The sequence below is a fragment of the Melospiza georgiana genome, chromosome 3 (assembly GCF_028018845.1).
Source record: "Melospiza georgiana isolate bMelGeo1 chromosome 3, bMelGeo1.pri, whole genome shotgun sequence".
NCBI lineage: Eukaryota > Metazoa > Chordata > Aves > Passeriformes > Passerellidae > Melospiza > Melospiza georgiana.
In genome coordinates, this window is record NC_080432.1 from 99,933,619 (window position 1) to 99,952,029 (window position 18,411).

The 18,411-nt window shown below is 36.5% G+C and overlaps 1 protein-coding gene across 1 annotated transcript in view; it reads left to right on the plus strand.

The window, feature by feature from the left end:
• Positions 1–1,463: 1,463 nt before the first annotated feature.
• The window catches only part of MCPH1 (microcephalin 1), a 120,170-nt gene continuing 103,222 nt past the window's right edge, over positions 1,464–18,411 (plus strand). The window contains exons 1-8 of the mRNA XM_058019943.1: positions 1,464–1,525; positions 3,575–3,666; positions 5,966–6,084; positions 10,743–10,827; positions 11,359–11,479; positions 11,772–11,912; positions 12,837–12,932; positions 15,080–16,066. Coding sequence (XP_057875926.1) covers positions 1,507–1,525; positions 3,575–3,666; positions 5,966–6,084; positions 10,743–10,827; positions 11,359–11,479; positions 11,772–11,912; positions 12,837–12,932; positions 15,080–16,066 — 1,660 coding nt within the window. The 5' untranslated portion in view covers positions 1,464–1,506. The remainder of the gene's footprint in view (positions 1,526–3,574; positions 3,667–5,965; positions 6,085–10,742; positions 10,828–11,358; positions 11,480–11,771; positions 11,913–12,836; positions 12,933–15,079; positions 16,067–18,411) is intronic.

Consider the following 18,411-nt stretch of genomic DNA (forward strand, 5'->3'; position numbering starts at 1 on the left):
ATTCTAAGGACCTCTAGTATACCCCTCTTCCACCATTTCTTTTCCAAGCGGACAAGTCCTTGTCTGAATAGCTATTTCTCATATGGAAATCACTTAGCATCTTTGTGTTGCATCTCTGTTGTTTTTCCATGTCAGCTATATTATTTTTCTACCATTAGATATTGAAGATTTCAGAACAGTGTCAATTTGCACAACTATATAGTAACTCCCGATCTCTGTGAGTTGCATAATAAAGCTATGCAGCATCATTTTCCTCTATGTGCTCCTTCTTTCTCACAGCAGATCTCCTTAAACTCACTAATTCCCTTATTTTATTATACATTTTATCATTTTTCCCTGGGATAAAGCATGACTTTTTCTCGAACTTCCCTCTGGTATCACATTTTCTACACTCCAGCCTTCGAGCACCACAGCCAGCTCCTGTTAGGGTTCCCTAACTATAGCTGATGGCACAGTTGCTTGCAAGCAGTTTTACATGCTTTGGTAAATACTGTCTCACAGTGCTCTTTACTAACCCCTATTTTGCTGCCTTTTTCTATTATTTGTTTTCTCACTTCACATGCTGCAGTTTGGGCCACCAGAGAGTTGAGAGACCAGCAGTTCTCTGATGCTGGACTTTCCTACAAACTAAAATTCTTTAGGAATGCCTCTTTAGGACTCCTTATGGCAAACGGTCACACAGAAAACGGATTCAGTGTTTGGCTTTGTCAAAACTTCGTGGCACCCTGGCCTCTGTCAGCAGTAGTGTGGCCAGCAGGACCAGGACCAGAGATTGTCCCCCTGTACTGAGCACAGTGAGGTCACCAAGCTCTGTGCCCAGTTCTGGGCCCCTCAATTCAGAAAGAACTTTGAGGAGCTGGAGCAAGTCCATAGAAGGGCAGCAAAGCTGGTGAAGGCTCTGGAGCACAAGGGCTGTGAGGAGCAGCTGAGGGAGCTGGGGGTGTTTAGCCTGGAGGAGGCACAGGAGGGACCTCATTGCTCTCTACAGCTGCAGAAAGGTAGCTGAAGCCACCTAAGGGTCAGTCTTTTGTCCCAGGAACTAGTGACAGGATGAGAGGACATAGTTTTAAGCTGTAGCAGGGGCAGTTTAGGCTGGATATTAGGACGAGTTTTTAACGGGAAAGGTGATTCGATATTGGAATGGGCTGCCCAGAGAAGTGGTGGAGTCACTGTCCCTGGAGATGTTTACAGAAAGACTGAATGTGGAACTCAGTGTACAGAGTAGTGTTGAGTCATAGGCTGGACTCGATGATCTCAGAAGTATTTTCCAACCTAATTACTTGTGTGACACTGTTTCCAGCAGCATGCGGTTTGCCAAGCCTTCCCCGGGGCCGGAAAGGGCCGGAGCTGGGCCGAGCACCCTCCATTTCCGACCAGGCCCGCGGCCGCTCCGCGCCCCGCAGCGGCACGGCCACGGCAGGGCCCTGGTGCGCAGGCGCGGCGGGGCCGTGCGCGGGGGCGGATTTGAACCGTGGCGGGCGCTGCGAGCTGCCGGCCGTGCTGCCGATGGAGCCCGCACTGAAAGGTACCGGCTCGGCCGCCCTGCGGTGGCTTCTCCCGGCGCGGGCTCCGCGCTGCCCCTGCCCCGTTTCTCCTTGCGGCCCTTGGCGCGGCGCTCCCCGGCAGGGCGGGGGGCGGGCGGCTGTGGAGGCCCCGCCGGGGCTCTGGCCCGCCGCCAACCCGCCCGATCCCGGCGGCGGGGCCTGGGGGTCGGCCCGGTGGGAGCGGGCTGTGCCCGGCCGCCTCCCTCCGCTCGGGTGACACTGCCGGGTACTCCCCGTGGGGCACTGACCCCGACCCCTCTGTCCTTCTAGTCCGGTCAGTCGTGGCTTTCTTCTGCATATCAAAATTTCTGCCTCGCTAAGTTGCCCTCTCATGGCCATTTTCCTCTGCGATCACCTCCTTCTCTGAGAACTTCTAAGGCTGACGTTTACAAGAACCGATCTCTACTCAGAGATCTTTTAGTTCAAAAAAGCGCAAAGCACTTCCTGGTTTTCCTTTTCATCCACTGTACAAAACCTGCAAAAAGCTTTGCCGTTCGCTGGAATATATTTGATTAGCTAAAACTGACTAATTATTATGTATGTAAAATGCACCTTTGATCCTATTGCAAGGGCATGGAGTTTTGAAGTAGCATCCCTTTAAGTTCCTAGTTAGTTCCAGACCTTTACTGAAATGTTCTGATGTGTTTTTCCCGGAGAATTTTAGCTATGAAAGTTCTAAAATATTTGATATAAGAGGAAGTTACTATCTTTTCAAATTCAAGTGCTTTTTTTTCACAACTGAACTATCAAGGAAGAAAGCAACTCTGGCAGAATCTGCCCCAGTCTGGTAGCGGAATGAACACAGTTAAAAGCACATTGGAGTAGACTTGTCTTAAATTCCCATTTATATCTGAATTCATAGTACTGATAATAAGATTTTTCCCAGTGCTTTGCCTGAGGAAGTGCTTTGTTTCACATTTCTCTTGTATTTCAAAAATATTTCTAGTAATTGTAAAAATACTTTAATCTTTATAAGAGTACACCTATTGTTATGAATAATTGGAGCATTATTCTGGTTTTCGTTTCGAAAGAAGACAGATGAGACTACATAATAATTAATCAGAAGGATATGCTTAATTATCTTAGTAGCTAAGATAATTAAGCAATATTCGCTAAGGATGACCCTTTCAAAATTAAACTCTTGATTTTATTCCTGAGTTCTTAGACTTGTCTGGCCTTTGTCTGAAGTTGTTTTTGGTGAACTGCCATTTCTCCTATTTTTGGAATTTTCCTGATTTGCCATTCAATATGGCAAATGGAACTGCATGGCCAGTGGAACTGCAGGTCACTTTGGTGCCTGTCCTATGTAAAATTAATGAAGGGATTGTTATGAGTTTTATTTGTTTATCCCTACTTTTCAGTGCTTCTGTCTTCGGTTGGTTGCTTGAAGATATTCTCAAGCAAGGATGACTTGATTCCTTGAAGAGTTTATTAATCTGCTTAATGAAGCAAGCTAATTAAATCTTAATATCTCAAGTTGCATATGGCAACTGATATGGGATTTTATTAGCCTCTGTTATATGTATGTAATTTTGGGTCTTTCAATATAAATAAAATGGAAATTGAAGTCAATTGGAAATTGTTAAGTAATATTTCTGCAAAATTTCCTGGGATTTTGGGCAAGGAGTAATTCTATTATGGTTTTCTATTTGTTCTAGAAGTTGTGTTGTATCAACTGGTTTTCAAATTTTTAACTAATCTGAAGATTAAAAGTGATTAGGTAATGGTAAGAGTGAGCAGTCATGTAAAGATAATGTATTGCTTGTTAAGGTGGTAGTGTGTTTTAAATAGATGAACTAGAAAGTTAGCTAATGTCAGACTTCTAAGTTATTTCCATTACAATAAATTTAGGGGACATAAATACACTAAAAAAAATTTTGCAGCTGAAATCTGACGCTCAGTTTAATAAAAGCTGTATTTGCAACTGAATGCAGTATGTATAAAATAAACTTTTATTGGAAGGAGGCAGTTTGACAGGATTTACCATGGTATATACTTCATTAGTTGTTGTTTTCTGTCTTCTGATCCAGGTGTTTCTGCCTTTGTAGAAGTTTGGTCATCTAACGGAACAGAAAATTACTCAAAAACCTTCGAACAGCAGCTTCTTGATATGGGAGCAAAAGTAAGAGAACTATTTTGAAATAAATGGAATAGGAAAGACCTTAATTATAAATTAGCTTGCTTGTTCTACTTGTCACATATATTTCTTTTTAGTATGAGTTTTTAAAGGGCAAGAAGGCAGAAAATCAGAGACCTGAGAATAGACCAGTGTGCTGTAATATTCTTGCTGCTGACAGATGGGAAATGCATTTAAAGCCTTTCTACATTTACAGACCTCTTTGCATATTAATGTGATATCATGCTTCTTGTGGGAAGTATTTGGCCTGCCACAGACTGTGGGCAAAGTAAATCTAAGTCTTGAAAACCTGTGGTTTACAAGCATGTATCTTACTTTGTTTTGTTGTCATAAACATGTAAACAGCTGCTCTGTTGTTAGTACAATGTTTCCTAACCCAAGTATCATGACATTTTATTCTTCCATTCACTCTCCCCAAATTTGTATCAGTTCCAGAAAGTGCTGGTAAAAATACATCTTAAAAGTTTCAGTATATGTCTCAATGATTTTTTTCCATACCAGATATAGTTGACTTGTAGGTGCAAAAGATGTTTAATTGCCAGCTGTAACATTTCAACCAGATACCAAAGTCAAACTGGCATCTTCCCTTCTAGCACATTGTCATTGGTTAATGGAGATTTTTATTGCCTAGATTTTTTTTATTCTAAAAAAATTCTTGTGTGGACTCCCAGTGCTCTTTAAAATGGGCATGTGTGAAAGTCTTTTACTGTAATTTAGGAAATCTTGCTGCTCTCCCCAAATCCTCTCTTTCTGTATGAAGTAAGTTGAGTGAGTGTGACAAAACAGGGTAACTGCTTTTGTTACTAAAGCAAACGCAACTCTAAGTAAATAACTCGAGTAAAACAAATATTTTTGTGCTGTACTGTCAGACCTGTGTAATTCTATTCTTATGATGTAAGACTTTCTGTCTCACAGAAAATATGGCAGAAGCATAAGGCTTCAAAATTCTTCAAATGTGTCAAAATAACCAAATATGGTGCAGGCAGATGATACAGATGAGCCTTTTTAGTATATCCTTATGACTGAATAGGGGTGGTCATGCCCCTTCCTTATTCCAGGCACTTCCCTGTTCTTGGCTGAGCATGTGGTACTTAGCTGGCTTGGTTCACTGTGCCAGGAAATTAAATTCTAAGTTAGTTTTTTGCTAGATTGTTGATTCTGACATCTCAAAGTTCAGCTGTGCAGCAGAAGATGCACAGGGTAAGGGGAGGAGGTGGGAAAGGTGAGAGGGAGGTGTAAGGTGGTGCTCCTCCATAATTTGGAGGCAAAGCTACATCAAGCATCCTTAGGACATGTGAGCAGATACTGGCAGAAGTGAGTAAGCAATTGCATCTGGAGTAATAATTTATTCTGTAAGAGACTAATGGATCATTTTATACCTAGATACTGAAATATCATGGGATTTTGTCTTCTAAGTCATAATCAGCTTGTCACCAGCCATGTTTGGAAAAGCTAAATAGTTTTCTTAAAGCTAAATACACACCCAGCATGTTGTAGGCAAAGTATAATGATGCAACTGAGGGCACAAGAGAAAGTTATGGAGCTATTTCTATTTAGCTGGGGAGATGCTGCAGTAAAAAAAGAGTTCTATTGATGTAACCACATCAACAATCACAACTGATCAAGCAGTTCTGTGTGGGGTGCTTGGTCTCCACAATAAAAGCCTTGTTTGTGAAAAATGGAGTATCTAGAACTGAAGCATCACAAATGGAGGCTGATAATTGAAAATTTGATCATCTGTGCTGACTTTTAATTTTCTGTATTTCCCATTTTTAAAGCATTTCCATATAAGTTTTGTTTGTAAACAGCCTTTCCCTCAAAACTAAAAGTGATTTTTATGGATGAAAATGTAGTTTAAAAAGTGATGTTAGCTGTTAGTCTGAGTTCTTTTGCCTAAAAGATATTTTGTTATTTCTTTGGGGACTGGCATCTGCTTTCTACCCTGGCGGTTGCATGAGAAATTATGTTGCACTATATAAGTTAAAATGTTGCAAAATTAGTGATACATCTAGAGTAGGGAGCTGAAAATGGTAACCTAGAGGAGACTGAAAACAAAGGGCTATTCCATCCCTGTAGCCTGCATTAGCTCGCCTAATGAGACTGGAGTTTTGATTGCTTGAGGCTTCTTGTGAAGTTGGGAAAGATCAAAAGGGTCCTTAACATAATGTTTAGAATAAATTTTTATGCTAGTGGTGTATACACTAAAAATGGGCTACACTAGCTGATTTCATTAGCATTTTCCAATTATCAGACTTTAATAGCAGCTCTCTGTGTATTTCTGCAGGTTTCAAAAACTTTGAACAAGCACGTCACCCATGTAGTCTTCAAAGATGGACGTTTGACTACATGGAAGAAAGCACAGAACATCGGTGTAAAAATAGTTTCTGTACTCTGGGTGGAAAAGTGAGTACTTGTGGTTATAATGAATGTGGCCTATTTCAGAGATAATATTTTAATAATAATAATTTTCTAGTATTTTTAAATTGAAAAAATTAAATGCAGTAACAGTTTTATTAATGTACTTGAAATAAATGTGATAAATCTGTGAGTAAATGAAAACTTTTCTGTGACATTATTCCTATTATAAAGCATGTGACTTACACAAAAAGGTAAAATATAAACTCTTAAAAAATAAATGTGGTGAACTAGTTTCATAGTACATTTGTTAACAGTTCTACTCCTGTGCTCTCAGGTGGCATGTACAGACAGTGAAGGCCATACTTACATTGAATACAATTCTTCCATTTTCATATGTAAAAGCACATTCCATCAAGGGCATTGTACTGTTTCTGTAGTTAAATCCTGTAAACAGAATAAATCCTAGCAAGAAAGAAAAAGATCCATATGTATTCTGGTTTTTAAGATATTTGGCAAGTTCAGAGCAAAACTTCATGAAAAGTCTCTTCTACCATATGGAAAAAGTTCAATTTATTTTTTAAAAAATTGAAGAAAAATTTCATCTGTGCAACCAGTCCTTTGGCATTTGCTAAGTGCAAATATTTTGGGCTTGGTGGTTTGTTGTTTTTTTTTTTTTTTTTTGGGTTTGTTTTTTTTTTTTTTTAAAGGGGAGCACAAGTCTATGCCCTACAGATACCTAAATGTACGCCAGTACAGCCTGGAAACTTATGATGCAAGTCCCCAGCCAAAAAATAAATTCATGCAAATCTGCAGACAGAGGGATTTTCTTTTTTTTTAAAGTATGTCAGATGTAGAAGTTACAGTCACACAATCCAGCCAGCTTTAACACCAAAGAAGAAATACCTCAAGTTCTTGAAAATGAGGGTGATGCAAAATTTTATTTATGTGAAAATGTCTTTCAGGGACCTGGTGCTATTTGAATGTGTGACAGTGATGATGATTTCAATACTGTTGTAAAATTGAATATACTCTTCATGTGGCTAAGTGTATAAATACAGAATTTGAAATCTTAGCCACATGAACTATAAATTATTGGTGATTTGCATGTGCTGTAGTAAAAAGGATCTCATCAAAGTCCAGATGAGTACCACCAGCAATGGAGGAATGAGAGTGCCTTACAGGGGAGAGTCTAGGACATGTCATACAGAAATATTCTCTCTGTGATCGCAGTTCCACCAAAAGATTCTCCTCTGCACTGCTGGAAGGCATTGAGTGGATGAACACTGTAGAAAGCTGAGGCATAGAAGCAGCTGGATATGTAATACTGTAGGGGACATCATGGAGTTTTGAAATCCAGGTGTAAAAGCCTCAAGGAACTTTAACTTTTGCTGGATGACAGCAACAAAGGAAGACAAGAGAAAGCATCTGCAGGGAAAACTTAGATTGTTTGGTAGGAAAGTGAAGGCTAGCATCTTCCTGGTATCTTTTAAGTATTCCTTATAATTTTCTGACCAAAGCAAGGTCTTGGTACATGACTTAGAAGATGAAGTTTGTTGGAATTTGGGGAGTCATCTAAAATAGATGTATTTTATTTCAGAGGAGGACTCAAGCTGTGAATTATCATTGAACTTCTCTATAAACTTTTTCTTCTGCTCCTTAGTTTAAAGTAAATGCCAAAGGGTACAGAAGAACATACAGCTTAGATTGGTGTATGCTCTAAGCAGAATTCATGAGAATATCATATCCTTGAGCAAAATATAGGTCAAGAGCACTGAAACTTGTATAAGAGATAGTAATGAATATTCCTACTGTTCATGGGGTTATTCAAATGAGGCACACACCGTACAAAATTAAAATGAGTCTGTGGTAGTATACATACAAATTTTCAGGTTTTTGTAATAAGAGAACCAGAGTGCCTGACTACATTACATGTCTAGTACATCCATGTCTCAGACACTGGTAGGCAGAAGATAGAAGGTAGTTTGTTGAACCCTGCAACAATGTAAATAAGAAGGACTGAATAATATTTACCCATAAAATTATGGTCCTGTGTGAATGGAAACTTAGTTTAAACCTGATAATTTATGTAGGCAAATCATGCAGAGTTCCTGTGAATTGAAGTTCATTGCTAAAAAAGCTGGCTTGATTAACTAGCTGCTTCATTCAGTAACAAGTGGAACATTCTCAAAATGGTCAGAAAAGCTGTGAAATGTTATCTCAGCAAGGTAATAGTATGTATCATCTTTCTGGTGTAGACTGGGGGTTGGTGACTCCTGTAGGAGTGCAGTGCAAAACCAAGTATGTTAGTTATTGCTTGGTCTTAATTGGTTTGTGGATTGCTGTTCAAACTGTATCAAAGAACCTTTTCATAAGTATGTCTACAGTATAAGTATTCATACTGGAACACCAAACCCAAGAAATTCTATGACAATGCTTAAATTTAAAAAGGAGTCTACTTAAAATGGAAAAAAATCTGTTAAGAAGCTAAGACTGAAGGGAATAAAATTCTTGCTGGTGTCAAGAAGGCTGTTTAAAGCAGTCTTCTTAATCATATCAAAAAGATGATCATTGCATTTTGATACTTGCAGTAGACATTTTCATAGCATTGTTACCTCAGCAGTAGTCAAAAATCAAATTAAATAGAACATAAAATTTCATATAGTAGAATGACAGCATTTTATCATAGTTATATTTGGAATGTTGCCAGAGGATGGCAGTGAGCTTGACTGAAGTTATAAAATAGTTGTCTCTTCAATCCCATCTTGTAAGAAAAGAATGCTTCAGTATGGAAGAGGAGGGAGGATGGGAGACTACTGTGAACACAAAAGTTTGTGTAGAGAGGCTGAATGGGAAATGAATCTATTTCCTTTCCAGTAGAAAAGTTGGAAAGCATTACATCAATACATGTGGAGATAGAATCAGAAAAAACAGCAAATTATGAGTTTCAATAACGCAGGGTTAGGCTGTAGAACTCCTTGTTGCAAAATCATAGTGAGCAAAGATTTACATGGGGTAAAACAATTACTGAAGCAATTAAACATTTCATTTTATCAAAACCCAAGTATAGTATTGCCTCTTACCATCTGACAACCAGAAATCTGTGGAACTCAGTAAACTGGGAATGTTTGGCTTCGTTTTTATGTTCTTACATGGTCTTGGGAATCTTGATATTGGAGGACCCTGCAGGGTGCTGCAGTTTATGATATTTAATCTGGATGCTACTTTTTTGATGTTGGAGCTCTGAAAATACCAGACAAGGAATTTCCTGATTCTGCCTCTTTGTGGGAAATACTGTCACACTTAACAGCTGGCGAACCCCTACTTCCAGCCTGTTAAACCTGTACCCACCCCAGTGTTGCCTTCCCCTGAGCAGTGCTTGAGCCTCTCAGAGGAATATGCCCAATGAGCTGAAAAGTGCTGTAATACTTGGTTTTCTCCATAAAAGCCTGAAACATTTGAAGGGTTTGTGCAGTATTTAGTGATCATTGCCTTGTTGAATTTTTACTGGATTTCTAATGCTCTTTCCAATGTTTTGCCTCAAACTTTTATTGGAAGCTTCTGCTCTATAATATGAGCATCTATTTGAGCCTAAACTGTATGCAGTTCTACAGTTTAGGAAGTAATTTGAGAAGACAACTCTTTAAGATGAAAATTAAAAATCTTAAAAATTTATAACTGCTGAGTAAAGTTATTTTAAATTTTAAAACTATTGTTTGCTTTTGCTTTTTTTTTCTTCTAAGAATGATAGATGTGTCTAACTTTAAAAATAGCAAACAAAAGTCATGGACTTGTCATGTAAAAAAATTTAAAGTGTAATGCAAAATGGGTGACAGCTTTGGGATCACTGCGAAAAAGTTTTTTTATTACTTCTTTAACACAAATACTTAAGTGAGCAGTCTAAAAATAAATCAAAACCCAGAAACAAATATAAAATGGAATAGCTACAATCTGCCCAAATTAGGCACACTTAATACTTCCACATCAAATGCGTAATTGTGAAGCTCTACATGTGTTTTCTTAGCAGGATAACTCATCCCACAAATAAGTTATATAAAACATTTGCATTCAGATTTGTCTGCAAAGTAAAAGATTCATAGATTTAATACTAAAATTTTCTTCTGTTTTGTTTCTCTGAATCCATGAAATCTCTGAATTAATGTAATTTTTCATGTAGTCTACATCTCTGCTGATTATTATCCAGAATTTAATAACAGCCACTGAAGTCCAGCTGGTGAATCTCTCTCTTTGATGCTCCTGAGAACTGTAAATTCAGTGAGTTTGACAAATACTTGCAGCGGTTTGTCTCTCTGGTCCGTTCCAAGCCGAGCAAGGATGAGGCTGTAGCTGTGCAGGCTCGCACCGTGTAGTGCTCCCATCGCTAGGTGTCACCAGAGCCACGCGAGCGGCTGCTGCCAGCGCAGGCCTGCAGCTTGGAAAGGTGTGGAAAATAACATCCGTGGGCATCTTGCCCTTCCAGAACAGCAATTTGGAGGGCGTCATTGGCCCAAAATTTGGATCACATGTTTGGCAGAAGAAGGGGTAACATTACAGTTCTTAACCTAAAGTTAACTTAGAAAGGATTGGTGTTTCATTATTGCGTTATTACAGGGCTCAGACAACTCTTCTTGTAATAAAGGTTCTCATTCTTCAAACAAAACCAAGAGAATAAAAACCCACCAAACCTTCTCTAATTTACTGTACAGGTGTCGAGAAACTGGAGCCCATGTTGATGAATCCCTATTTCCTGCAGTAGACACTAATGAAGGATTTCTACTACCAATCAAAAAAGTATGTGTTTTTTTTAAATGGGCCTAGAATAAAAAAATTTAAAGTTTGAACTTGACTTTTTGACCTCAAGCATTTGAAATATTTTCAGAACTTTCTGTAAACTCTACCTGTCCATCTCAGTAAGAGTTTAAAGACAGTCTATTGCTGTGATCATGTGAAGAAAGTATAAATCAAATTTTTGTATCGGTAATTAAAAATATTAAGATCTAAATTCAAATTATATAACGCTGCCTAAGCAAAAATCCACAAGTACTATGTGGCTTATGTTTTACAGAGTTGCAACAAATATTTTTTAAAACTATCTTTAAATCTTTAGTGCAAGCAAAAAAAGGTCTATTACCTTCTTTCTTATTTAATATTAAAGTTTCCTTTGCAAAATGCTAATTTCTGTGGTTATCTGTCACTCTCAGGGAGGTGATAAGCAGCATAAATACCAATAATAAATACTGTGACAAAGCAGTAGGCAAAATAGGGGGTGTCATTATTTTGGCAGTTTTGTACATATACTTAAGAGTTTTGTCTGTCTTGTAGCACAAATGTATGCAGCCAAAAGACTATGTTGAAAAAACTCCAGAAAATAATAAAAAGCTTCAAAAAAGACTGAACCAAATGGCTAAAGAGTTAGCTCTACAGAAGACTGCAGTTAATACTGGTAAGAATATTTTTTACTAAGATGTGAAATTTTTTTAAAGCACTTGTTGGGGTTTTGGTGTTTGTTGGTTGGGGTTTTTGTGAGCTTTTTGCATCTTACCATGAGAAATTAAGTTGATGTCATTTTTACTGAGTTCTTTGCAGTTCTGTTGTGTTAAGGTATCTGTAATGACCTTGATCTAAGAAAACTTTTTTTTGCCAAGTCTTTTTTTTTTTTTTTTAAAGAAAGAAACTTCATCTCAGGCAGTTACAGCATTCAAATATTAATATATAAATACAATTTCTTTGTGCAGATGCAGATGTACCAGTTTTATTATTTGAAGACAATGGTTCACTTAGATACAGCCCTGTTAATAAGATAAAAGACCAATGCAATGAAATGGAAAGAAGAATAAAGGATATGAAGGAAAAAAGAGAGAATCTTTCTCCGACTGGTAAGAAGCTGAATTTTACTAAGTTATGAGTATGCACAAATGGCTGCTGGTTTTATTGCCGACTTTTTCATGCACCAGTGCTCTCACCTTTAGAATTTTTTTCTTGATTGCATGTTTGGAACACATTGATTGCAAAATAATTTTTTAATCACTAGGCTGCTCAGGAGGACTAATGTTTATGCTAGACTTTCTAGCCATGTCAATTGATATTGTCACCTCTTACTTAAACTTGACAGTGAAACTCTAAATACTATTTCCTTATCTCCCATATCAACAGTTTAAAAAGGACTCCAGAACTGATGAGATATCTGTCCAGGTACTGAGGAACAGAACTTAAAAAATAAATAAATGTGAATAACCTAATTAAATAAATCTAGTCAATTTTAAAATGGATATTCTAATTAATTATATCTAGATTGTATTTTGCAGATTTTTTTAGTGTTTGCATTGCCTTACTGAGAAAATACTTAGATCTAAGTCAGTAGCTTTTGCCAATTACTATAAAAATGTTGAATGTAGAACATCTTTTGCTGGGGCAGCATCTGTAGTATTTGAAGTTTTAAGATGTGCATGTCACCTATATTGTCAATTTCTAATTTCAAAAACAATTGTGAAAGTAAAGAAGCAGTAATACAAATGGATGAAAAATTAAATCTCAGTTTATTTTAGTGAGGCTTGTATTTATTTTCTCTCCAAATTTTAAGGTAAACCTTCAAACATTAAAAACATTTCTGCTGTATTAAGACAGTGATTGCCAGTTGCAAGACTTCACAGATTCTTTAGTAAAATCCCTCAACAGGCTTTAGAAATATCAGTAATAATTTCTAAATAGTTTTACATTATTCTTTAGATTCAGAAAAATGTGCTGCTGAGTTACCTAGAAAAAACGCTTACAAATATATAATAGTTTTTTTTTACTCCTAGCTTCACAAATGACTCAAACACTTCCAAGTACTTCACCAGGAGACTGCCCACTTTCTACTTGCATCTTAACTAATTCAGAAGATGAGCTGCTACCTGGTAACTAACACTACTTAATATATTTACAGAAATTAAAAATAGTACATGGCCTTTATATCTTACTTTGGAAATATGGTATACTCAAATGAGAACTGCATCCATTTTCTTGATCTTTTATATTTAAAGCTGAATTATCTTAGTTTTTCCTTACTAAAGAAAGCGTGTTGTACTAAGAAGTCAAGAAAAATAGAGCATGAGGATACCAATAGGTAAATGCTCTGCCTTACAGCTGTATTGCTTGCCTCATTTCCTTCTCTCTACTCATACCATTCCCTATTAATATCTTCCTGTCCTACATGGTATTAATCTTCTCTGCTCTTAACAGTGATCATATATAGAACACAGAGTGCTGACCAAAGAGTGTGATGTGGGAAGCTTAAAAGAGATCTGAATGAGGATAAGACCTCAAAGAACTTAAATGTCTTCCAACTTTTCAGTTGAAAAGCATGAATTTGAAAGTTAGCTTAATGTGTTTTTCAGATTAAGTGATCAAGTTTGAAGAAATAACACAAGTAAAAATACATCAGCTTTTTTAAGGTTTTATGGTTTAAGATGGATTAAAATAATTGGTTAGTAAGGTAAGAACCTCATAAAATTATTCTCATCAATTAGGAGTTTTTTCCTGTGTTTTGGTGTATTAGCAGGGAGGAGATTGTTATGTCTGTTGAGCTACATCAGTGAATATCTTAATAGTATTTATTAGGTATGCAGTAGGTTTGTGCTTCAGACCTCATGTCATCTCTCAGTCACAGGGGCAAAGAGTAGAAAAGTGAGGAGAAGGGAGTCTTTAGAATTTGTAATAAGGCCCACTAGAGCAGTTTGCCTGCTCTCCATTCTCCCTCAACAGTAAGCTATACCACGTGCTATTTTGAGGTGTTTTATTTTATTGACATGAGACAGGAGTTCTGTCATGTTGGCTGACCTAAGAACACTGTGGGTGTCTTGCAGCCTATGACAGCTTGTTATGTCTTCATGCAATATTAGTGAGAAGTGATAGTTGAATACTGGGAGTAGCATAGCTCTGCCAGCAAACTCATTTACTTTAGTAGATTAGTTGTGTGCTGATGAGGTAGAACATTGTGATTTGAGAGCTTTCCTTGCATATGTCCCTTCAGCTTTGCAACTGCACAATGTAATTTTACATTAGGACCACCAATTCCCATGACAGCATTCAGCGTAGCTTCCATCTCCAGTGCTCTGTGACAGTGTCTCCTATGTTTGTGTCTAAGAGATATATGAGATTGGTTAATAAAGGTTTAGAAAGTTCAAGAAGCTTGGTTAATTTGAGGATTGGAGCTGACTTTGTCAGTTTTCAGTATGAGACACTGATCATACCGTGTGAAATTTATGTCTGTGTTTTATTTTTCTTAATACAGTTAGCTACACTATATGTTTAAAAATATTATCTATATCTAGTAAGCAAATAACATCAAGAACTTAAAGAATGAGTATTCTGTGATGTTGCACTAAACAGCTACTTTAGCAAAAGCTTCTATTGCAATCATCTTGTAGAACAACAGGATTTTAAAAAATGTATGTTGAGGTTAATTGTACATTAACTTGTTTTGGAGGAATTTATTGTGAAGAGTTATGGATAGATTCTGTGTAACACCTAACACAAATTAATTTCATAAGAATAGCTACAAGAAATAAGTCTATCCACGTTCTTATTATGTTTAATACATGGTTTTAATGTATGTGACACGATAGTATGGTGTTGTATTTAAATCCATCTTACCTGCAAAATCTTCAAGGTAGTACTAATGCTGTGGTAGAAAAATTATTATTGAGTTTCCACTGTTATTAAAGCTAACTTTGTCAGCATATAATCTTGCTTTCTCTACAAATGCAAGAGGAATAACGAGTTGCTCTGTTGCCTTATTTCAAGAAAGCAGAATGGGACTTGTGGGTGCTCATGACCAGGTTAGGGGATACAATAACTAGAACTGTAGGTTTTTGTCAGCATAGAATGTGCTTTGTTTCTAATCCATTTTCTGTTCAGTTTTTGTTGACTTGCCATATAATATCCAGAGAAGCGGCTAATTATTTTTTTCCAGTTCAGGAATTCCATATATATTTCACTAAGAAATTGATACTCTTTCTGTTTTGTTCAATACATTTATACTGCCACTTTTTTTGTTTTGCAGAAGAACAAATGGAAGACTGCTTGAACTCCAGTTGTGATTATCTTTGGAGAAATGAGCCGCTAAAGAGACCGAGAACAGAGGCAGCAGAACATGCCTGTTCTTGGACTGATATTCATATTTCCATGAGCACATCAGTGAACTCTCCATCACATGGCAATGAGGAGAAGACATTAACACCAAAACAACGTACCAGAAGTTTAACAAAGAACCAGATTATACAGCCTACTTTGGATGACAGATTGGATTTAGGAGAAAAACATTTAAATTTTCCAAAGAAAAATCAAAAGAGCAAGACTACTTCAATTGCAAATGAAAGTTCTCTTCTTGAGGGCTTTGGTCATATTACTCCTTCCAAAACAATAGTCCAATTAAATACTGTTCCTGCTTTGATTGACAGTCTCTCTAATTTCCCTGTGAATAGTGGCGACTTAAATGAATATTCACTGAATAAAAGCTTCCCTGCTGACAGAAATGATTCTGTTCTTGAAGACAAGAAGAGAAAGAAACTACAAACATTACCAAGTTTGAAGCTGGCTACCTCAGAACTGGGTGCATCAGACTCTATGGGGTTCTTGCAAGAAATTACTACTTATAGCAAGTCTTGTTGCACTGAGGAGGCTTCATATGAAGACTACTTTTCATCATGTAATTCAAATGAAAATGAAGTACAGATACAAGTACCAAAGGAATCACAGAATCCTCCTGAAGTTTGTTGCAAAGACTCTTCTACAAGCATGGACCTACATGATGTGAGTTTCTGTGAGCCACATAACACTACTAAGATAAATAGGAAGATGTCTATTTCAGTAAATGATTTTCCAATAAGGCAAAAAATCAAATCAGCTAAACATCCAGGAAGCATATCATTAAATATATCAGGTGGTGAAAAAGATGACTCTGGAGAAGCTCTAGATGCTGATGATGGGAGCAGGCTGCCACAGCATGAAAAATCCTACAACTGTATAAATGACTGTGCTCACACTGCTGGTAAGTTACTACATAGAGCTGGAAAATCAAAAGACATAATACTGCATTACATATACTAATGCAACTGAATTGCAAAATGAACTGCCATTCCAAAAGGAAAAATACTTCAAAAACACACCAAAAGAAGAAAATACTGTGGTACTGATTTAATTACTGAGTCAAATAAATGAATGCATAGAATCTGAAAGAACACCTATTTGTTTTCCCATACTTTACAAACACAAAGTCATAGAAGATAAGGAAACTGCTCACTGTACATTAAAAAAGTAATGTTGAGCCTTGTTTCTCTCAACCTTCTGTTGCTATTCAAAATCTGTTTAAGAAACCATGGTCTCATCATAGGTTCCCTTGTTCAAATTATTTTTATTTCACAAGTGAAAATTGTTACCAAAATTGTAGTTAGGATCATAAAATCTCTAGTGGAAAAAAAAATATTTGAGTTAGCAATGTGTAACTTGTGCGATAAAATAAGACCTGCAAGAGTTTCAATGTAAGCATCTTTTTCAACCATTACTTTTTTATATGGAACTGATCTTAATTTTTAATTATCATTTTAAGAGCATTTTTTATATTGAAGCATTTTTGAGTTGGTTTAGCATAAACGTGCATAAAGTATTTTTATGTAAATGATTCTAAAATATTAAATCTCATGAATTTCTCTGAAAGGTGCTCCTAACTTACATTGGAATAATTTTCAGATTTTGATATTTTTAGATTTGTCAAGCTTTACATGGAGTTGAATATTTGTAACCATAATTGTGTATTTTAGGAATTTATCTTCCCTAAAAAATTCTGTAGTAGTACATCAATTAATTATATAAAACTAATTATAAACTTTAAGGGCTCAACAAAATTGCTATCAGACTTATGAAATCCAATGGGAATGTTGAACCATGGCTGTGCCTATACATGTGAGTAATAAGCAGCTGAACTGTGAGCTGCCATTTTGAGTTCATTACACCTGTATTTTAATATATGGAGTCCATAATTTCTGACACAGTTTAAAAAAACAGTGGATGCAGCTGTATGTCAAACAGGTATAAATGTACAACCATAAAGGACAACCTTCTGCTCCAAGTGATAGATGAGCCATGAAGTAGAGGTTCCATGTTGGATCTTGTTCTCCCCAAGAAGGAGGTGCTGGTGAGGAATGTGGAGCTCAAGGACAGGCTAGACTGCAGTGACCATGAAATGTTGGAGTTCAAGATCTTGGGGCAGCAAGGAGAGCATACAGCAAGCTTACTACTGACATGCTGGACCTGATGAAATGGATTTCCCTAATTTCACCAAAGTATATTATTTCTATAGATTTACACAAAGTGTAGGCAAGTAGGACCTCAAGTTTGACAGCTTGAATGAACTCACTTAAAAATGGAAAGAATCAATAATGTAAGAGAAGTTGTGTTTTCCCTAATAATGCAAGTTTCGTAGTACAAAATTAAAATCTTGTATTACACTTACTCCTGTGATTCTCTATGATGAAATAATTGATTTTTATTAATTATGGGTTAAGCATTTCATTTTTAATTAAATGTAAGTTGTATCTTGCCCCTATTATTAAATAAATTTCAAATTGGGGTTTTTCCTCTGTATCCTGTACATTATTTGAAAGCTGGTAAATCCAGTATATTTTTAAAAACTAATGAATTGTCTTCATCATATATATATGGTTACAAGTAATCAAATAGCCATATAAAATGTTATATCTGTTTTAAATATCTAACATTTTTCTTACTCATTTTTTTGTTGTTATTTTATGTCAGCGGCACTTTTACCCAGTACTTTTAATGACAAGATGATTTGATAGGCTTTCTTTCCATAGGTTATATAGAATATTTCATTTTAAAGTAGAATATGCAGGCTAATCTGAAACCAAATTTTCAAGGCCTAATACTTATGTGGTAGCAAGCTTCGGTTTCCTTTGTAGGGCACGTTCAAGGCTGCCCTGTTCTGCTGAAATAAATTCTGCTACTTTGTTCATCTTACTCATCTACAGGTCATGTGACTCTTCATCTGAAAGCTACAACAATACATAACAATGCACAGGGAATGTGAGAGTATACTCTCTTAAGCTTTCATCATGCTAAAATCATTTAGAAATTTGAACTCAGACTTAGCATTACTTCCAGTCTTAAAAATAAACAAAAGGCTTATCTGAGTGAATTTTATATATTTATGCTAATGTGGAAGGCAAATATTATCTTAATTGGCAAAAAGACTTAAACTAAGACCCATTGTACTGTAGTTAATGTAGTTCAGTGTTAAGTTGGAAAATCTAGAATGTCGTTCTGTTATTTGGTGCAAGAAATTGTGTTTAATTTAGTAGATTATTGAGTTTTACCAGA